Here is an 18746-nt window from a genome sequence, read left to right as displayed (position 1 = left end):
ATGCGATTAATTTTCTCAGGGAATTAACTTGCACAGATATTAGTTGGAATAGAAAACCAGGAGCCATAATAGGGAACGCGTTAGTAAATATAGTTAGTATCCTCTATTAGTACTAGCGTTAGTAAATATAGTTTCTATACTCTATTAGTACTAGCCTCTATAATATTTTGGATCACAATCTTTGTCACCAGATCTATATAATTGTGATATAACTTTAATATCAGTTTTGCTGTTTAAATTAGATGTGCCATGTCTGGTTATGCTATGTTACTTCTATATTAAATTAAATTCCCCCTTACCTGTTTAAGACATCTCTCGGAGAACAGAATCGAGGCTTTGCCTGACAAGATTTTCGAGGGCGTTAAGAACCTCAAGGGCCTGTGAGTACAGCTGATAACATACGAGACAATTTCTAATTTTTTTAGAAGATGAAAATGTACATAACTGAAAGATTCACAATATGGAATTCTTTGAAAATGTTAACACGATCTCCAACAGGCGTGGTGTAAATTGTAATGCTCAACAACTTAATTTTATTACTATCTATTTTCTTGACGAAAAAAGGTGTGGCTTGCTATAAACATGGTTTTATTGAGCAAAGGTGGATATTATCAAAAAAGCAAACAAACATAGTTGAGAACTATAATACTTCCGACGGCAACTTCAGGTGTAATTTTTAGGAATCAGACAATGTAAGACCTTGTTTATCAACTGCTAGTTAATTGTTATGTTATTAATTTTTACAGAAACATCTTCGGCAATAAAATACAAAATGTCACCAGCATGACTTTCGGTCATGCCCGGGAACTTCGATTTTTGTAAGTTCACTGCAAATGGCAGTTCTTTATCATGGTACCTACAATAAAGCCGCATGTATTGCAATCAGATAAGATGCAGGTGTGAAGTTAATTTAGAGTATTATAGTTAATTGGGTATAATTTTTAATTTTGTTAAAGTAAAAGGAAAGGCTTGCAACTAATTATTTGGGAAGATGAGATATGCAACTTAATTTTCATCTTCTGTTTTAAACTTGCAGGTTCATGCACTACAACCTGATGGCTGAGCTCCCCAAAGGCTTTTTTGGGCTTTTGCCACATATTATCAGAGTGTAATACTCCATTATAATAATTTAACATGATGGCTTAATAGGAGATTTCGGGCGAATGTTGTCTGAATTACCTTTGAAATAGAAATTATTGTCAAATTGTGATGTGGGTGATGCAACCATTTAAATTATTTTCTTTCCTTCAGTCTGTTATGGTTCAGTTGATCAATAAATTTTCATTCATGCCAACATCTTCTATCAATTCCAATACTGAAATGATATGAAGCCACATTTAGATATTAATTACAATTGCCTAGGGCGTGCTTCGCGAGACTCTCTAATTGCTATTAATTTATGAAAAAATGCTCATCAATTATCTTCGCCTCAGCATAGATCATCATTTTCTTGCCGATTGTTTTCGATAATCTTTATTATTTTGCTCTCATTGTTCTGACGATGTACCCTTTCTAATTTCCTCTTCTTTTTCTAATTCCAGAACTCTGGACACCAACCTGATGTGCTGCCACCTTGATCTTTTCGGGCAGGATGCCGATTGCGAATTTGCCTTCAATGATAACTTCGCAAGCTGTCACTCCATGTTCCGCAACCTCGCTCCAAGGAGAAGTCTTTGGGTTGTCGGCCTTCTCTCGTTGCTTTGGTCTGTGTTTGTAGTTGGGTGGCAATATTTCTTCCCTGATAACAATATGGTCCAGTCTATTATGTTGGTAAATCTTGGTATTTCAGACGGCATCATGGGTATTTACCTCATCATTATAGGTATAAAAGACCTGCAATGGTCAGGGGAATACTACCTGCACGACTATGAGTGGCGCACCGGCTGGTTTTGCCATTTCAATGGCGCCATGTCTGTCCTTTCAAGCGAGGTGTCTGTTATGATGATTTCTCTGATTGCATGGGACAGGCTCAAGAACATTGTGTTTCCTTACACGTTTGCAAAAATTACACCAAGGCAGACCCGTATTATGTGCGCAGTTATCTGGCTTGTGGGAGGCATTATGGCATTCCTTCCCTTGTCTGGAATGCGATACTTTGGTGACTGGTATTATGGCAAGAACGTGGTGTGCCTGCCACTGCAACTTTCCCCGCAGTTACAAGAAGGCTGGGAATTCTCCACTTCCATCTTTATCATTTTCAATTTTTCTCTTTTCATCTTCATTATGATTGCTTATCTTGCCATCTTGTTGAAATCATGGTCGTCGAGCAGACGGCTGGGTGCGCATGGAACTGTTCGTGAAATACGAGCAAGAGCACAAAGCGCACAGGCTAAAAGGGAAAGAGCACTTGCCAAAAGAGTCTTCTTCATTATTCTGACCGATTTCCTGTGTTGGATACCAATCATTGCTATCGGCATCAAGTCGCACGTCGAGAAAACGTTTGATCCACCTGGTGATCTGGCAGTGTGGATTGCAGTGTTCGCCTTGCCGATCAATTCAGCTATCAACCCACTGCTGTACACGCTTTCTACTCCACAGGTAACAGTTTTCTCTTGCTTTGAAATACGATATACTGTCATTTTCAGTCTTAACAGACACCCTTGCGAAATGATTTTTGAAACAAACACAGATCGATTATCCCCACTGTTTTCCAGAAATTTTGATACCTTCACTCAAAGGCAACCTCTCTCTTTTTCAAATTTATTCTTATTACGACTGACAAATTATATTTTGAGACCCTCAAGTTACAGTCGATAAAAGTTTGTTTTTGTATATTTTTCGCGAAGTACCCCAGAAGTGGAGAAGCACAGTTTTTCAGTTTACTTCTTCACTGTTGGTTATAACCATGGAGACAAACCTAAATTCAAATGCAATTTAGTAAATATCTCTTTCATTAACTGCCGCATAAATTGATAATGTATAGGTGCAAGCTGTGTTGAAACCAAAACTGAGGAAACTGTGGTTCAATGTTCGATCTATTTTCCGAAGTGGACAAAATCAAGAAGGTACGGTGCATTTATACATACCATAATAAGGCCTTGGAGGAGATGAGGGTGAAAGTGGTATGAAATGGTAAAAACAAACATTGCTTCCAATAAAAAAAAACAGAAAACGAAATCAAACAGACAAAAATAAAATTTTTTAAATCTCAAAGGCATAATAAACAAAATGTTATAACAGGTTTTCGTAAAGAACAGAAGGTATTGTAGAAGAGGCCGGCAAGAAAAGAAATTAATGCAAGAGAGTGACTAAAACTGTGGGAAGAAATGGGGACTAAGCACTAAATTTATAATGTCAATAGAAGAAACGACCCGATTAGAAATCATAATTTAATGTTCATGAGCTATTCCGAGTTATAGCGGTTCAGAGATAAAGTGCCGCAACTTCAGCGCGGGAATGAACTGTCATCGGTATAAAGAGGAAAAACCGAGGTAGTAAAAATCAGCGAAAATTTTTCGAACTTCAAAGTGGGACAGTCAATTTTATTTCATTTTATTTCATTTTTATTATTTTTTTGTGTGGGAGAGATATGGCGGCAAAGTAAAAAAATATAGAGCTGTTAGATTTATGCGCGAGGGATGCATTGAAGGGCAGATGATAACAAAGTGAGGGCAAATTGCCACACCTTAAAATTTTGAATGGACGCAGAACTTCTCGAACATTCCGGCGTCAGCATGCAGCCTTGCCTCAGTTTTTTTTTAATGCCATGATTTACCCTATGTTTTAGCATTTTTTATTCTGTTTTTTTCCTGCTGATTCGTAGCGGGGGGTTACTGTATTAGGCAAAATAAAACAAAATGATATTAAACGAAATGCAAATTCTGTCATTTGTGAAAAGAACTCAAAATCTTTCATTTGCGAACTGGAAATCTGTAATTTGCAAGACTAGAAGTGTGGAGAACTTCAAGGTCACCAGCCGGAAGAATAAATCTGTCGGCGGTTCATCACAAGTTTGGATTGCATATGCAACCTGTTGTGCAATGTAAAGATAGTGCGCAACAAGCGGTAGAAACGGCCGTAACTTTAGTTTTTTGGGTTTTATCAAAACTTCCTAAATGCTTCATATCCCACGAATGCACAGCTGAAGTATCAACCAATTGTTTTATAACATTGTCAACGCATTATGTTGCATGTTGTTTTCTCACAATTTGGGAAAATTTCGAGAAATACAGCGCGCAGTTAGTCTCAAATAAGTCGTCTTTGAACAATCACAAGCTCTAATGAAACTAGATAAGTTCAATAACCTATCCCCAAGCTAGAAAAAAATTTGACATTTTTTTGTTATAATGTACTCAGAAACCAAAATTTTTAAAATAAAATTCGCAGTGCATACTTGGCAATCAGATTTCAAAGTCACTTCTTATATACGTCGGGTTTACCCAATGAACGTGAACTGAAAGGTAAGTCAAAAAAGACGTAAAAATATCAGAGAGAAACGCTTCATTCCAATAAATACCAAGTACACTATGTATTGCCGAAAAGAATCATATTTCTTTGCGTATGTTCGACCCGCGTTAAAGATTCACATTTCTGGGATCGCTGTTTACTTGACTTCATGGCCAGAATATTGCGAAGCGTTGTGTTCAAAAGTTATCACATCTAAAACAAAATCTTCTTTTGCAGAATACTTCAGATATGTTAACACTTATAAAAATATATCTAACGAGCAAAAGAATGCCCCAAAATAGCGAAGTCGACTGTTTTCAGCAAATTCAGTTTCGTTTTCCATCCATAATTCGGATCGTGTTTGGGAATCGTAGTATTGCTCACCCGAGAGCTCTTGCCATCGCTTTTAAGACTTAAAAGATCATCGCTTCCCAAACGAGTATCCTTCCACAGATTTACTTTTCAATAAGAGCTTTTAAAGGTCTATCTCAATCGGGATGGAAAGGATAAATTTCTTGAAAACCTCTCAGCCAAACTCGTCCGCAAGTTCGCATTCAATCGCTGAGGAAAATTTTCAATCTGGAGGCATATGTCTGCTGATGTTATTAGCGTGTACAAAGGATTATAAAGCACGCTTACGCTGTTGAATTTGGGAACTTGAATTTGTTAGCTATGTTATCAGTTCCTCTCTCCCACAAATACTTTTTCACTCTCCAACAATGAATTCAAGAAACTTTCGCTAATTATTCTTCATACCGATGAGATAGACTTCTCCTCTTTCTCGCGCCGTAATTTAGTCACCAGATCTCTGAACCAAGCAATATTGGGGCAAATGGATACCACTTGCAAATTAAACCTTTTTTAAATAGAATGTGAGCGTAAAACTGTGAACCATTTTCAAAATATAGATGGATAAGCTTCTAAAGATGCAGATCTGACTTGAAGAATGACTTTTTAAACTGATGTTTGGATAAGCCTTAATCTTTGTTTGTAAAAGTTTAAGACAATTTTTTTTGCTTTTTGTTTTTTTGTTTTTTTTTGTTCTGTTACATAGCGGAAGCAGGAAATGATCAGCAGGGACAGATTATGAATGAAGAACACGCCAACAACGAAGAGGGTAATATATGGTGATTCCTTGTGTAATTAAAAATTAAATGACTTCTCTCCAACTTGGTAGTGTTCAATGTATAATGATTTTCCTTTGTTTCTTCTTTTCCTTTTTATTCCCTTTTTTCTCACATTTTCTTCCCATAGGAGAGCAGATTGAAATGCAAGAAATAGAGCACAACGAAATCCCGGAAGTGGAAGCTCCTGAATCGCCTTTTCTGCAACCAGGTCAGTATTCCATCCGTATACTTATTTTCACTGAAACATCATTCCGCAATTAGCTAAGTGGGTAATCAAATGGGAAACCTCTGAAGCAAATTATTCGTCTCAGTACTCGTAGGTATTATATCGTGGGTATGAAAGTACTTTTTTTTAAATGATTTTGGTAATATGTGATTGATTTCATAGTTTTCAACTCGCATGGCACGTGTATATATTTAAATTAAATCATCTACCACATGTTAGCACTCTTCCTGATTAAAATAAATAAATGGAAACATACCACTCTGCTCCTCTTCTGATAATTCTTTTTGTGCATTTTGAGAAAAGAAAAATAGAGGAAGGGCTTCCCGTTATGACATAAACGCCATGAATTTTTAATGTAATCACGATAGGCTGATTACTGAAAGAAAAAACCTATAATAAAACTAACTCCTTTGGTCTTTCTTAAGTTACCTTCAATAATTCTGGAGACAATTCTCCTTTCGCACTTTCTGAACCTCACTTGGTTCCCATACGACAGAGCTCTAGTTAATGACTAATAAGTATTCACAATTATCATTCCATGATTTAAGTTTGCGGTTCTACTATGAGGTAAATAACTTAAACTTGAAAATAATTTTTTGGTCCATCGACAGCTATGGAACAAGCCTGTGGAGGAGATGAGACCCCATCTTCTTCCGGTAAAATGTCTTATTAATTGAAATAAAATTCCCCGCCTATTATTATGTTTTTTTGTTTTTTTTTTTATTTCAAAAATATTAAAACAAGTCATGCAGAACTGTTTTATTCACAAGAGTAGAACTATAATCATTACAACTGTAAATTGTAACTTCGACTGCTGTTTAAAATTGTTCCTGAGAATCGCCAGATGCTGAGCAAGAAATGATGTGGTGGAAGTTTATGAAAGAAAGCATTGAGTCACATGAACTGTTTTTTGAAAAAGTGTGATTTCTAATACACGTTATCATGCGCATAAACTTACACATGTGAAATAATGTGAGCTGTATAACATAAGCATCATGGCATGGTTTACTCTACTTGTTCCTTTGAAACAGATTATGAGGATGATTTTGACATCCGACCAGCCACTGAAAAGACTGTCGAAGGCAAAGAACTTTTAAACAAACTATGTAAGTCTACCAAACAATAAATTAAGAGGAGCCTCGTACAACCCAAAGTGTTGGCTGGTTCCACAAAACTGGCTTGTGGTATATTTATTTATATATCCTTGTATGTTATACAAAAAAGATTCTATTTCGGTCTCTTGAATGAATTCATAGAAGAAACTAGGTGGTCACCATCTCCTTTAAGGTCAAAAAAATCTTTCCTCGCTAACTGAAAATAATGACTCTTGCAAACTTAAAAAGACAGAGTGAGGGAAATTGGACAAAATTAGACGTATTCATGCCCTACACGCAAGTGCACCAAACACCACCTGCCTCATGCCCGTTTAGGGTAGAAAACTCTTGCGTAATACCTAGTGAATATCTTTAATAGCTATTGATACAAGAGTTGAAAAATTTTCAACAAATGTCATTTGTTTTAATCATCTTATTACTTACTCATAATGCCATAATGTGCTTAGTTTCAAGTTTACAAGTATTCGATTACTAATTTTTTTCAAACTGTGTTTCTCCAGGTCAGAAAGGAGAGAAAAAGCGTGAGCCTGAACAGCCAATTGAAGAAGGTAAATTTCATACGGTTCAGTTTCTTTTTGCTTTAATTTTTTTTAACCTTTACAGCTAAATGAGCCAATTTGGTGGCTTCGACCATGGGCTGGGTTTATTATGAAGACCACTTATTATATTTGATAGGTATTATATATGCGTTAGCCTACACAGCAACACTGACAGTTACTATAATGCATTCTATACGTTTCCCTTAAAGTACTCATATCTCATTATAATTAACAACCTTGCTATCACACAGAATCTAAGGAGCAGGTCGAGAGTGAAGAGATTCGGATGCCAAGTGACGAAGGTAAAGGATATAGAGATTTTGATTGGTTACCCAGGGTGTTAACGCGCTAGATGAATTATTGAAGCATATCTTTTATCTTGGTAGTCCCTGGGAAAAAAGATAATGACTTCTTAAAATGCTCAAGTCAAAGCAAGATTGAACGACTGAAACTAATGTACATTTTATCAAATGCTTTATCTTCTTAAAAAGCTGAAAACGTCGAAGAAGAAGACAAGAAAGTGCTTGAGCTTGAGCCTGACATGGACACGGAAGAGGAAGGTAACATTCCTTATAATCAGATAACTTGGGTTTATCGACCGAGTTGATAATGTAAACTGACCCCCGTGAAGAGTTTCAAAGCTGATGCCTCGAGCGTCAGCCCTACGTCAGAGCGAATGGAGGAATTTAGGTTGTGTGAGTGTTTATATGTGGAAAATGGAGATACGCTATAGGTGAGAACATGGTGACAAGGAATATTAGAGTGAAAAAAAAGCGTTTGTTAATACTGTGGGGATCAAGAGTGCCAATTTGAAAGATAATTTTTTTGCTCTAGAGTTCTGCTCCCCTCCGAACTGCCTAGATATAGGGAAAGGCCGTAGACTGCCATGTGACTCCTAGAACGTTCAGGAAGATTAAAGTGTCTAGCAACTCGTTTGGATGCGTCTTTATACGTTGCAAAGGTGTTTTAGAAATTGGCCACCTAGTCACCATTCTGTGTCATCAATGTATATCTTTTTGCAATAAGTGCAAGTTATGCTATTTATGACATTGGCGGAACTGGAAGCGCAACTTAACCTCTTCGTACCGTTATGGGACCTAGTTCTTAAACACTAATCAGCTTAGCCGAAACAGTGCTTATGCACACTTGCTTTTCATTCGGGGACAACTATTACAAAAAAAGAACAGGTAACAATGAAACCAGCTAAAGCCAATATTTTCGTAGGTCTTATCGAACGCCAATTTTTCGGTTAATACAACGGCCTCAAACCTAAACTCTACGTCGCTACATTTGAAGTGTATATCGGTGCTACCGCAATTTATAACCGCGGTCAATTCCTTGTCTAAAATATACCTAGGAAATTTTCGACATTTCTTTGCCTTTTTAGAAATGAAAGTTTTAATTAAATGCGAAGGTTAATGTACTAGTGTGTACAACAAACGTACCGACTTATATAGTTACTTGTAATAATTACCTCCGCATCCATTACATGTTAAGAAGCCCACTGCTCTTTCTCAGTTTGTTAGACTTGTGAAAGAAAGCAGTGTGATTCGTAATAGTTATAATCTGCTGCTTGTGGTTTTGCAAACGGAAACGATTTTATCCTGATTTTGGTGATGTACGATAAGTAAAAATATGAGCATACCTGCCTGCTGACCTAACCTTACCACCCAAGTTACTGATTAATAAGATGAGTTAGTGTAATCACCTTAGTTAATAATGCAAATTGTTCTCTGTCAGAGTTTCTAATTAACAATCTGGTTGATGGGCCAACTGGTCAATTGACTAGTAGGCCGTCAGATTACATCAACTGTTTGAGCTGGCTGAGAGACGGTCTCATAATCTGCTTGACTGTCTGCCAAACTGGATGATTGTCTGTCTGCTTTATTGTCTGCCAGACTGTCTGCTGGACTGTTTTTCTGACTGTCTGCCTGAACCTGTACACAACTGTCTGCCTGAATGTCTATCTGGCTTTCTGCCTAACTTTCTGACGGACTGTCTGCCTGACTGTTTGCCTAACTCTCTTTTATACTGTCTCTCAGACTGCCAGTAAGACTATCTGCCTGACTATCTGCTTAACCAGCGGGCATGGAGTAATTTATTTTCAAGCTGCCTGTGGGGATCAGACTGCCAAAGCCAAATGAGCGACTAACTTTCTAGTTGGTTGTTCTGCATGCATTGATAAATGTGTTTTTTTTCTCTTTCCATTAGTAAAAGAGATCTTCATGGTTGGAGAAAAGAACAGAAGGATTTAAGTGATAGAAAAAGCAATTCTAGTAATAATCATGTGGTAATTAGAAAAATTATTTCCATCTATTGATCGTTTTTATTGAAGTTATTTGCTATCATTAGTAGTATACATGATTAACTTTGAGGGAGTAGCAATTCCTCAGTGGTTTTAGATATGAATTTTAGCTGATTTTCATTGTAATGTTTTCGGCTTCATTAGGCTTACTCGTAGTTTAGAGGGAATTTAAAGTTTTAAAGTCCATGAATAGCTTCCATTTAGAGTACCTTCTACCTCAGTTTCTTTTTCCTAAAACTGTAATTTAAAAAAATTACATATATCATAACCAAAGCAAATGTTTAGCATTTAGATTATGTTTGGAAGTTACGTTTCTTAGTATCTCGATTTTAGGAAACAAGCAAGCAATAAAAAAATAAAATTTAGAATCATTTAGAGGCACAGACGTCAATTATTGGATATTTAGTAGTATATTGACGATCTTATGGTTCGTTTTTAGAATTCTGATAGTCTTATTTACGAGTATTTCTAACTGAAATCGCTTTCAGCTTGCTTCATTTATGAAATATCCTTAATTTAGAGAAGAACAAAGAAGTTTGGAGGTGTACTGATTTTAAAAAAGACTAACGGGCTTAAATAATAATTAGCAGAGATTTGGCAGTAAAACATAAATTTAAATAAGTCATTTCTAGGTTCTTGACTAATTCTGGGAGAGTGTTTCATTTTGAGTCTAAAAAAAACCAAAGCACTTAGTATTCGACGATAAAACTTAGACAGTTATGTGGTTCAAGATTTCCAATGGCAGATAATTATTAGCATCCTGACAATCTCATTTCTTATAGTTTTTTTTTTGTAGCTTTTTTCCGAGCAATTAGTTAATAGGAGTTCCGGTTAATGTTATTTAGGGCTGGAGATTATATCAAGGAACTTAAAAAAATCACGGTCTGGACTTTAGCTACGGGGGATTCGGCAGTATAATAACAACAATCAAAATAGCCTAATTCGACAGCACCTTTGGCGAGTTATCAGGGTAAATTTCGACTTTTTTTTTAACAGTATCTCTAGTTGCAAGAGAAATTAATACAAAAGGGACAAAAAGAAGAACAATTTACTGAATAAGACGTCACTAATCAATGTTTCAGTTAGCAGTTTAGTAAGTTATCTAAGTAGCTCATTTCTAGAATTTTCATAACTCGTTTTCGAGCATTATAGTAACTAATATGAGGTAAAGTGACTTCTATTCTCGCTATGTTAGGACGTTTGTCATGAGTATAGATTTATCAGATAACTTAGAAAAAAGTTTGGGTACGCAAACAAGCTTTAAGATATGTAGTGGGAAAAAAATAAACAGGGTAAGACATCGCTTATTAGACGTTTTGTAGTGCATCGATGATCTAAATAGCCCATTTATTAGAATTTTCATAACTCGTTTGCGAGCATTATAATCATTAAGACTTAAAAAGACGTTCGGAGATATTACACTTATACAATCGATATTTCACTCCAAAAAAATTAATAATAATAAAAAAAGGTCTAAGAATATCACTAAATTAGATATTTGGTAGTGTGTTTAAGCCTAAATTGTAGTTAATTTTTAGAATTGTTTAACTCATTTTGAGAATTCTAGTTCATTGTAGTACGTGATATTCAAATTATTTCATAGCCTGGTTTAAATGTGATCATCAAACAAGGTTATTACAGTAAAGAGGGAAATGGCACGGAGTAAGAACTTTTTCCAAGTTAAGGGGTTAACAATAAGGCGATCATGTTTACTGTAAATCAGAGCTTTCAATAAAACACCTTTTAGACCTTATCTTGAGTCTGATATATAAAAGAAAAAAAAACAAACAAACAAAAAAACCAACAATAAAAGTTTTTAAGTCTCGTTATTTATGCGTTACAAGATTACAGTGGTCTTCAAGTGAGAAGGTACGTAGACGGCCCTGAATTTCAAATCAAGCTTTACTTATGATATACTTTTGAATTGACTGGCTAAAATTTAACGAAAAAATGTTGCCCTTTACGGCTCTTTTCAGGCGAGCGAAGGCGAGTGCAAGGGAGTGTCTTGCTACTCACGTGAAACCAGAACAATGGGATTGTTGGAACTAGGCTGTTGGATAAGCCTAATTAAGATATCAAGAAAAACTACACTTATTTTGTCTACAATCGAAAACTTTAGTCCAATTGACAAGATGATTCCAACGGTGTTCCACTTCAGCAGCTGTAATGAATTTGCCTAAAAGAGCCATGAGCCGCATGGATGTTCCCGGTCAGTGATCAATGCAGTGAATGTAGGATCACATGAGATGTAAAAACTTCATTACAACCTGATCCATTTACTATTTTAACTCCTGAAAGTACAGTTTGTTATTCCGTCAGCTTATTAGTTTCTCTTGGTTCCATGAAATCAAAGGAAAGGTCACCCTATGAAGCATTTTATTGCACGGTTCAAAAGCAAAGGCCTTTAATTGATCGAATCGTAACACTAGTACTTCTGTAAAAGGGATCAACAGTCAATCTATCTCGACTTATATTATTACATTGTTAGGCAAACTACTGAACCTAAACTACTGATGGCTAGATGTCCAAAATCTTGGAGAAACACATGTAAATAGAGTGGTAAGAATTTCAATTTGAGCATCTGATTTACATAACATTTCACGAGAAAAACATAAACTTTACCAAGAAAGGAAAATTGCTGGTTAGTTTTTGAAACTTACATTTGAAAAATGACAACTGGCACCGTTGGGGACGGTTATCACATGAAATAGTATGAAATTAATTTTCCTCAGCGTTGCCGTCCTGCTTGCTTGAGATCCCTAAGGTCTGTAAAGAATCCACAAGTGATCTAGCAGTGACAAAGGCGCAGAGACGAAAAAATATTCAATGAGCAAAGTAATGGGTCTGCTCTTGGGTTTCAGACAACCTTTCGCGTCCTTAGCTAACCACAGCGTGAGATTGCTAAAATTTGTTTTCTCTAAGAAGGAGAATCTCGCAAATCATTCGCACCATTCAACGTTGCATTAACATATAATAGTTAAATGGAAATCCTCTGACTTTAGCAAAAGTGAGCACATCAACTTTGTCGAAAAATTCGCGGAAGAAATGAAAGTTTACTTTTGATTTTGATTTGCCCAGCCATCCGCATTGCGTCTTGCGTGATACCTTTACCTCCGTGATGCAAAAGGAATTCTTTTTAAGATTCGGTAATACCATGAAGGGGCCCTTTGAGTTTAAGGTCTTGACATCAAATCATCGGTTGAATATAGAGTTAAATCGTTTAAGGAAAATAGTCATCTCATCATCGCAGTAGTGCATTACATTTTCATAATCTCACGTAAATTATGCCTTGTACGATTTCAAAACTAAATCTTCTATTAAGAAACACTTCTGGGACACATCAACACTTCAAAATAATATCTACCATGTTAAAGGAGAGTCCCCAACATCGCAAAACCTCATTTGAAGGCAGAAAACAACCAAAACTCCCGTCGCGTTTGGGACATTCGAAGGTTTTTCAACTCACAAAAATAGTTTCGTCGTTTAAAAGAACTGCAAGCTCATTTTGTTTTGAAAGGAATATCATTTGGTAAAATTTTTCTTTTCTTTTTGAAGTCTGTCTCAATTGGAATAGAACGGAGAAAAGATCTCGCGGCTTTATTCGACGGGAACTTTCTGCCGGCGTGAAACTGCATACGTAATGCTATGGTTGCACGGCCATGTGGTAATCACGAGGAATTTTACCATGCTAGCTCCTCTGGAAAAAAGGTAAGCGTTGCGTGCGCTACGTTTAACAAATAGAGAAGCCTTGCCTGTGCTCTGTTCTGCTGCAAAGCACGCAGGAAGAAAGAAGCGTAAGGAGAAATACGAGATGTAGTCGACTGTTTCTCTCCACCACTTGAGTGCACTAGCCGCATCCTATGTGCTTTACAACATACAGAGTAGGGCACAGTCATTCTCTATTTGTTTTTTATAACAAAGAATAAGTCAGACTCCCCTTACATTATTTTTTAATTTTAAAACAAAAAAACAGTTTTGACAGCTCTATATTCTCATAAACAAGCTGCAATAAGCCAATCAGAATCCTTTTAGAATGTTTCAAATAATCAGATTGATTGAACAAAACTAAAGCTGTCAAAAATGCCAAACCATTAAAATTCACAATCTGCAGTAGTTTACAAACTGAAATAGTAAGACAGGTCAAACTTAATACGTTTGCCAGAAGTTTTTTAGCTCACGCGAAATTTTTCACATGAAAATTAGTGAAGAAACTGCTCAAAGCCGTGTGTTTTATGAATGAGTGACGACCGAATACAGAAGAAAATAGCGATTACTCGAAATTAAAGCACCGTAAAACTCGGTTGTTGCGACTGAAGTGGTCTTCCATTCGACGCATCGGAAAGGATATCAGAGCAAACTTTTAGTTGTTACTAGAAGGGCGGCCGATGCAATTTCCTAGGCTTTCTTCACTGCGATGACCGGGGATTGCCATGATGATCTAGCCGCGATGGAACTCAGCATATTGGCGGTCCTTCTGACACCGCTATGATTAATTTGTGCTTCATTTTCATTACCATATGTAAACTTGCAAACTAACTGAGCGTGAAAACTTGTTCCGAAATTTCCGAAACAAAAAAGCTTGAGAGAAGTCCGGGAAATGGTCAAACATGGTACAATTTGGCAGGAGGGATAATAACATCAGGCTGATCAGTTGCAATTTTCGCCGCCTAATATCTTAAATTTTTATTTCTTAATACTAAACGATTGACTCTGAGATTTAGAGATTTGGAACGTACGCGTGAGCCTGGAGCTAATCCAAATTAATGAAACGCTAGTTCATTAAACGAAATACAGCGAACGAATTCGATGTTTCTTCTTTTTTTATTTACTAATTTAGTGAATATGAGACGAGCAAGTCAGTACAAAAGGGTAATTTAGTGTTATCAACTAAATCGATAACGTAAATTCGCCACCGTAATGAGTTTAAAAGCTGACGCTATGAACGTTAGCCTTCCATGAGAGCGGTTGGAAATTAAATCAAACTGTTGACCTACATTGTGGCAAATAACTGGTTAGCAGTTACAATAGCTCGTGGTTAAAACTAAAATGAACAAGGACCTCTAGGATGAAAGGGCTCGTATTCACAACTATGTTGCAAAGGAGAAACGTCAGTTAAAGGGGTCGTACTAATTGGAAGTTTTAGAAAGAGTTAAAAATGAAAGAAAAATGATAAAATAGAAAGCAAATCAATTATGAGAACGTAGGCATTTAGTGTGTTGCGTAGATGTTGATATTTTTTATTCCTTTTCTTGTGAAAAATAAAGAATGTAAAAATCGTTATAAAATCTTAGGACCATTTTTCTTATTTTCTCCTCAAACATGCTAGACTTAAGACTGAAAAATACTAAATCGTAAATGTCACTATCAAAACCTCCTCGTGATTATTGATCTACTGCACGATATATTTTTTATCCTTAGATTTTACCAGGATTCTAAATATCAAGTATGCGGAGAAACCGCCCTTACGATTTCTTTCCCATACAAACAAGATAGTTTGAGATTATATTGTCTGAAGAGATCTAAATAATCAATCTGTTTTGGATCTGCTGGTAAAAAAAACTTTCTCTTAAAATATTTGTCTTTTGTAATGCCGGCCTTTGCCTATGTGTACAGAACCTTGACACCTGTTCAACCACTTGTTATAAACACCAAAGACACTGGGGTTATAATTGTAATCTACTCCAAGGTAATAGCAAACCGTTGGGATGTAATATAAGCAATTCCTTTAAGTTAGCTTAATCCCCTAAACAGTTTCCAAGAGGCGTAATCATATATCTTGGACAGCAATCAAGGTATGTAAAAGACGTGTTTAGGGGGCATAAATAAAACTTAGCAGGTTTTAAATCAAACCAAGCTAAATCTCAACTTTCATTTTCCATCTCTGTCTGTCTTGGTTTTGTTGTTTCGGGGGTTTTTCTCTCATTCCACAAACAGTTTTTAGCCAAGATCCAAAAAATTACCTTCATTCTTAGCACTATACCATAATCTTGGTCTTTAATTCTTAATCGAAATTTATCTTGCAGGAAAGAATTAATAAATTCATTAACAATTTATAAACCAAAAAAAGTAAAATTTGACTGTAACGGGACGTTACATTTTTTCTCTTTTATATAGTTGGTTTTATCTCGGCTAAACAATTAAAAGTAACTAAGAGCGAAACGATATACGGGAACAACATGGTTGAAGAACAAGTACAAAAAAAATACCTATTTTTCAGTTATTTTCCACGTTTTTCATGACGAGCTTTGTATAGGAAAATAATTTTATGCAAATTAGCTCGCTGCACATTAAATGTGCAGGCAGCTAATTTGCATAAGTAATTCAAGCCAAGGTTTGTGGCATAAGGTGTTCGCTAAACTTTCCAGGACATTCAATAATCGCTTCAAAAAACGTAATTATGCTCCCCTCGAATGAAATGGAAAAAACCGCAACTTCCGATGATTACAATTCTAATCATTTTCAGATGCAACTCTACTTTGTTCACTCATTTTCCAGAAACAAGTCCAGAGAAATGTCTCATACAAACTTAACGGGTCTAATTCGAAAAAACTTAAAGGGCGGTACGCTAAGCTTATTTGCTCTGTAGAGACAATACGTGTCTTAAAGAAGACAACAGTAAATCGTTAACGCAAGGTCCACGAATATTCCAGAACAAATGTTACAGAAACATATAACAGGAACAATTTAAAACACGTAAAACGAAGAAACTCAAAAATAGCCTAAAAAGCGGCACCGGTAAAGCTGATTTCACCTCCTTGATCGAAGACCTAGCCCTACGTAAGGTTAACTCCGACAAACCCTTCTTTATACAGGACATGGTTTTTAACTTTTAACGACCAGAAACTGTGTTGATTAGATAATCCAGAGAATACATATCGCTTCCAACTGATGGTCTCCTCGTTCGGTCTTCAAGCTTCGGCGCAATGCAATTATTCCTATAATGACCTTCTATGTGCAAAGGTTTTCAGTTTGAAACGGGGAGGAGCTGGTCTAAAACATCGTTATTGCATTTTAGGTCATTGGGAACAAATTCATACGTATGAATATCGTCTTACGCGACTGCCGAGTTAGGAGGGATAAGAAAAGGTTAAAAATAACCCTCAGGTATACGCTACCCAAGAGGGTATAGAGGAGATTAAAAATAACCCTCAGGTATACACTACCCAAGAGGGTATAGGAGAGATTAAGAATAACCCTCAGGTATACACCACCCAAGAGGGTATGCAAGAGATTAAAAATAACCCTCAGGTATACACAACCCAAGAGGGTATAGGAGAGATTAAGAATAACCCTCAGGTATACACTACCCAAGAGGGTATGCAAGAGATTAAAAATATCCCTAAGGTATACACTACCCAAGAGGGTATAGGAGAAATTAAGAATAACCCTCAGGTATTCACTACCCAAGAGGGTATGCAAGAGATTAAAAATATCCCTCGGGTATACACTACCCAGGAGGGTATAGGAAAGATTAAGAATAACCCTCAGGTATACACTACCCAAGAGGGTATGCAAGCGATTGAAAATATCCCTCAGGTATACACTACCCAAGAGGGTATAGGAGAGATTAAGAATAACCCTCAGGTATGCACTACCCAAGAGGGTATAGGAGAGATTAAGAATAACCCTCAGGTATGCACTACCCAAGAGGGTATAGGAGAGATTAAGAATAACCCTCAGGTATGCACTACCCAAGAGGGTGTGCAAGAGCACGAAAAAATTAATTCACACTAGTTTATATCAGGAGAACGCTCTTTGTCCGGACTCTTTCTTTTGATTGAAAGTTGAGGCATCCACCATTAACTTATATAATTACTATCCTTTACTAGTTTCCGAATGTCTTTGTCAAGCTCGGCTATTCTTGACTGACATCATTGCAATTTCCCATGATATTTCGACTGGAGGCATTTCCCGCCTAAAGTGTACGGTCGAGGGCGATTTGATTTACCGCATAAACAACAAGATTATATTTTGAGACCTTGCGAATCCATCCGCTGGATGTCTCCCTGTCTGATTAATCTGGCACAGAGACCAATTGAAGATGTAACATGCATGTTATTTGGTTACCTGGCGTTGAACGAACAGCCTTTATTGGCGCGCTTGAGACCTACTGGCGGGATAGAACGTATTGCAGTCATCGCGGAATCGACGAAACAGTTCGTTCTTTGCAAAAGCTTTCGGTCTGATTTGACATTTCACAAGAAAGGTAGCAGCCGAAGTTATTCATAGATTTTGGGAAAGGAGCAACGAGAAGTTTGGAGGGGCTTTGAATTAATGCATTCGTACTGAATGTTCGATATTTCATATTCTTCCCACTTACGATCAAAATACAACTGTGTGGGCCGGTTATTTAAACAAAGTCTAGGCATTCTTTAACAGAACCGCATCCTAATCAATCCTCAACTTAGCTGAGCCTTTTATCAGAACGTTTATATTTGTGAACAATTTCATTAATATAACTTTTTATTGAGTTGCTGAGTAATGTTTCCAATTTGAGAGTTTGAGATATCGCAAAAAATGGCTTTCCTGTTAGTGGAAAAGATACACGGCTCTAGATCAGTTTTACTTCCCGTTTTTTTTAGAATGTTAGCCAAAGAAATGCTAGAATGAATACCCCCCATTATGTCGGTTAGTTGGTACGTGTGCTATCATTAGTCAAAAAAACGCACCGAATTGTACTTAATTTCCCCCTAAATTCAAAAGTTTGTTGGAATTTATATCTTCCACCCTCCACTTGAATCCAGAGATGTAAAAAAAACTTACTTACCTCCTTTTATTGGTCTGTATCGTAATTACGGAACCTTGTTTTTTTCGCACAGTCCTTTGGCCCACCAAGCACAAAGCCATGATGAAAAGACATTTATTATATCTCAGGTTCAAAGAGAGGAGGAAGATTTTAATTTAAACAACTTTTAAATTAAGAGGGCCGTACTATTGAAGACGGCCCCCTTAACTGACTGATCATAGCGCACCATACTAAGTGAGATATATAACACTGAGTATTATTACCATGAAATGACTGATATGTGTTTCGTTCAATACTGTAGG

The 18746-nt window shown here is 36.5% G+C and overlaps 1 protein-coding gene across 1 annotated transcript; it reads left to right on the top strand.

Annotated features, from left to right (window-relative positions):
- Window positions 1-1105: 1105 nt before the first annotated feature.
- Window positions 1106-11925, top strand: LOC149052255 (G protein-coupled receptor GRL101-like). The gene is made up of 8 exons (XM_089191164.1): window positions 1106-2538; window positions 2924-3005; window positions 5441-5503; window positions 5641-5721; window positions 6351-6395; window positions 6771-6845; window positions 7355-7402; window positions 7645-11925. The coding sequence occupies exons 1-8, from the start codon at window positions 1561-1563 to the stop codon at window positions 7743-7745; spliced, it is 1473 nt and encodes a 490-aa protein (XP_089047290.1). The 5' UTR covers window positions 1106-1560; the 3' UTR covers window positions 7746-11925.
- Window positions 11926-18746: the final 6821 nt, after the last annotated feature.

This window comes from Pocillopora damicornis, chromosome 1, assembly GCF_964200805.1.
Source record: "Pocillopora damicornis chromosome 1, jaPocDami1.2, whole genome shotgun sequence".
Taxonomy (NCBI): Eukaryota; Metazoa; Cnidaria; class Anthozoa; order Scleractinia; family Pocilloporidae; genus Pocillopora; species Pocillopora damicornis.
The sequence above is the reverse complement of the archived record's forward strand: the minus strand, read 5'-3'. Positions and strand labels throughout refer to the sequence as shown.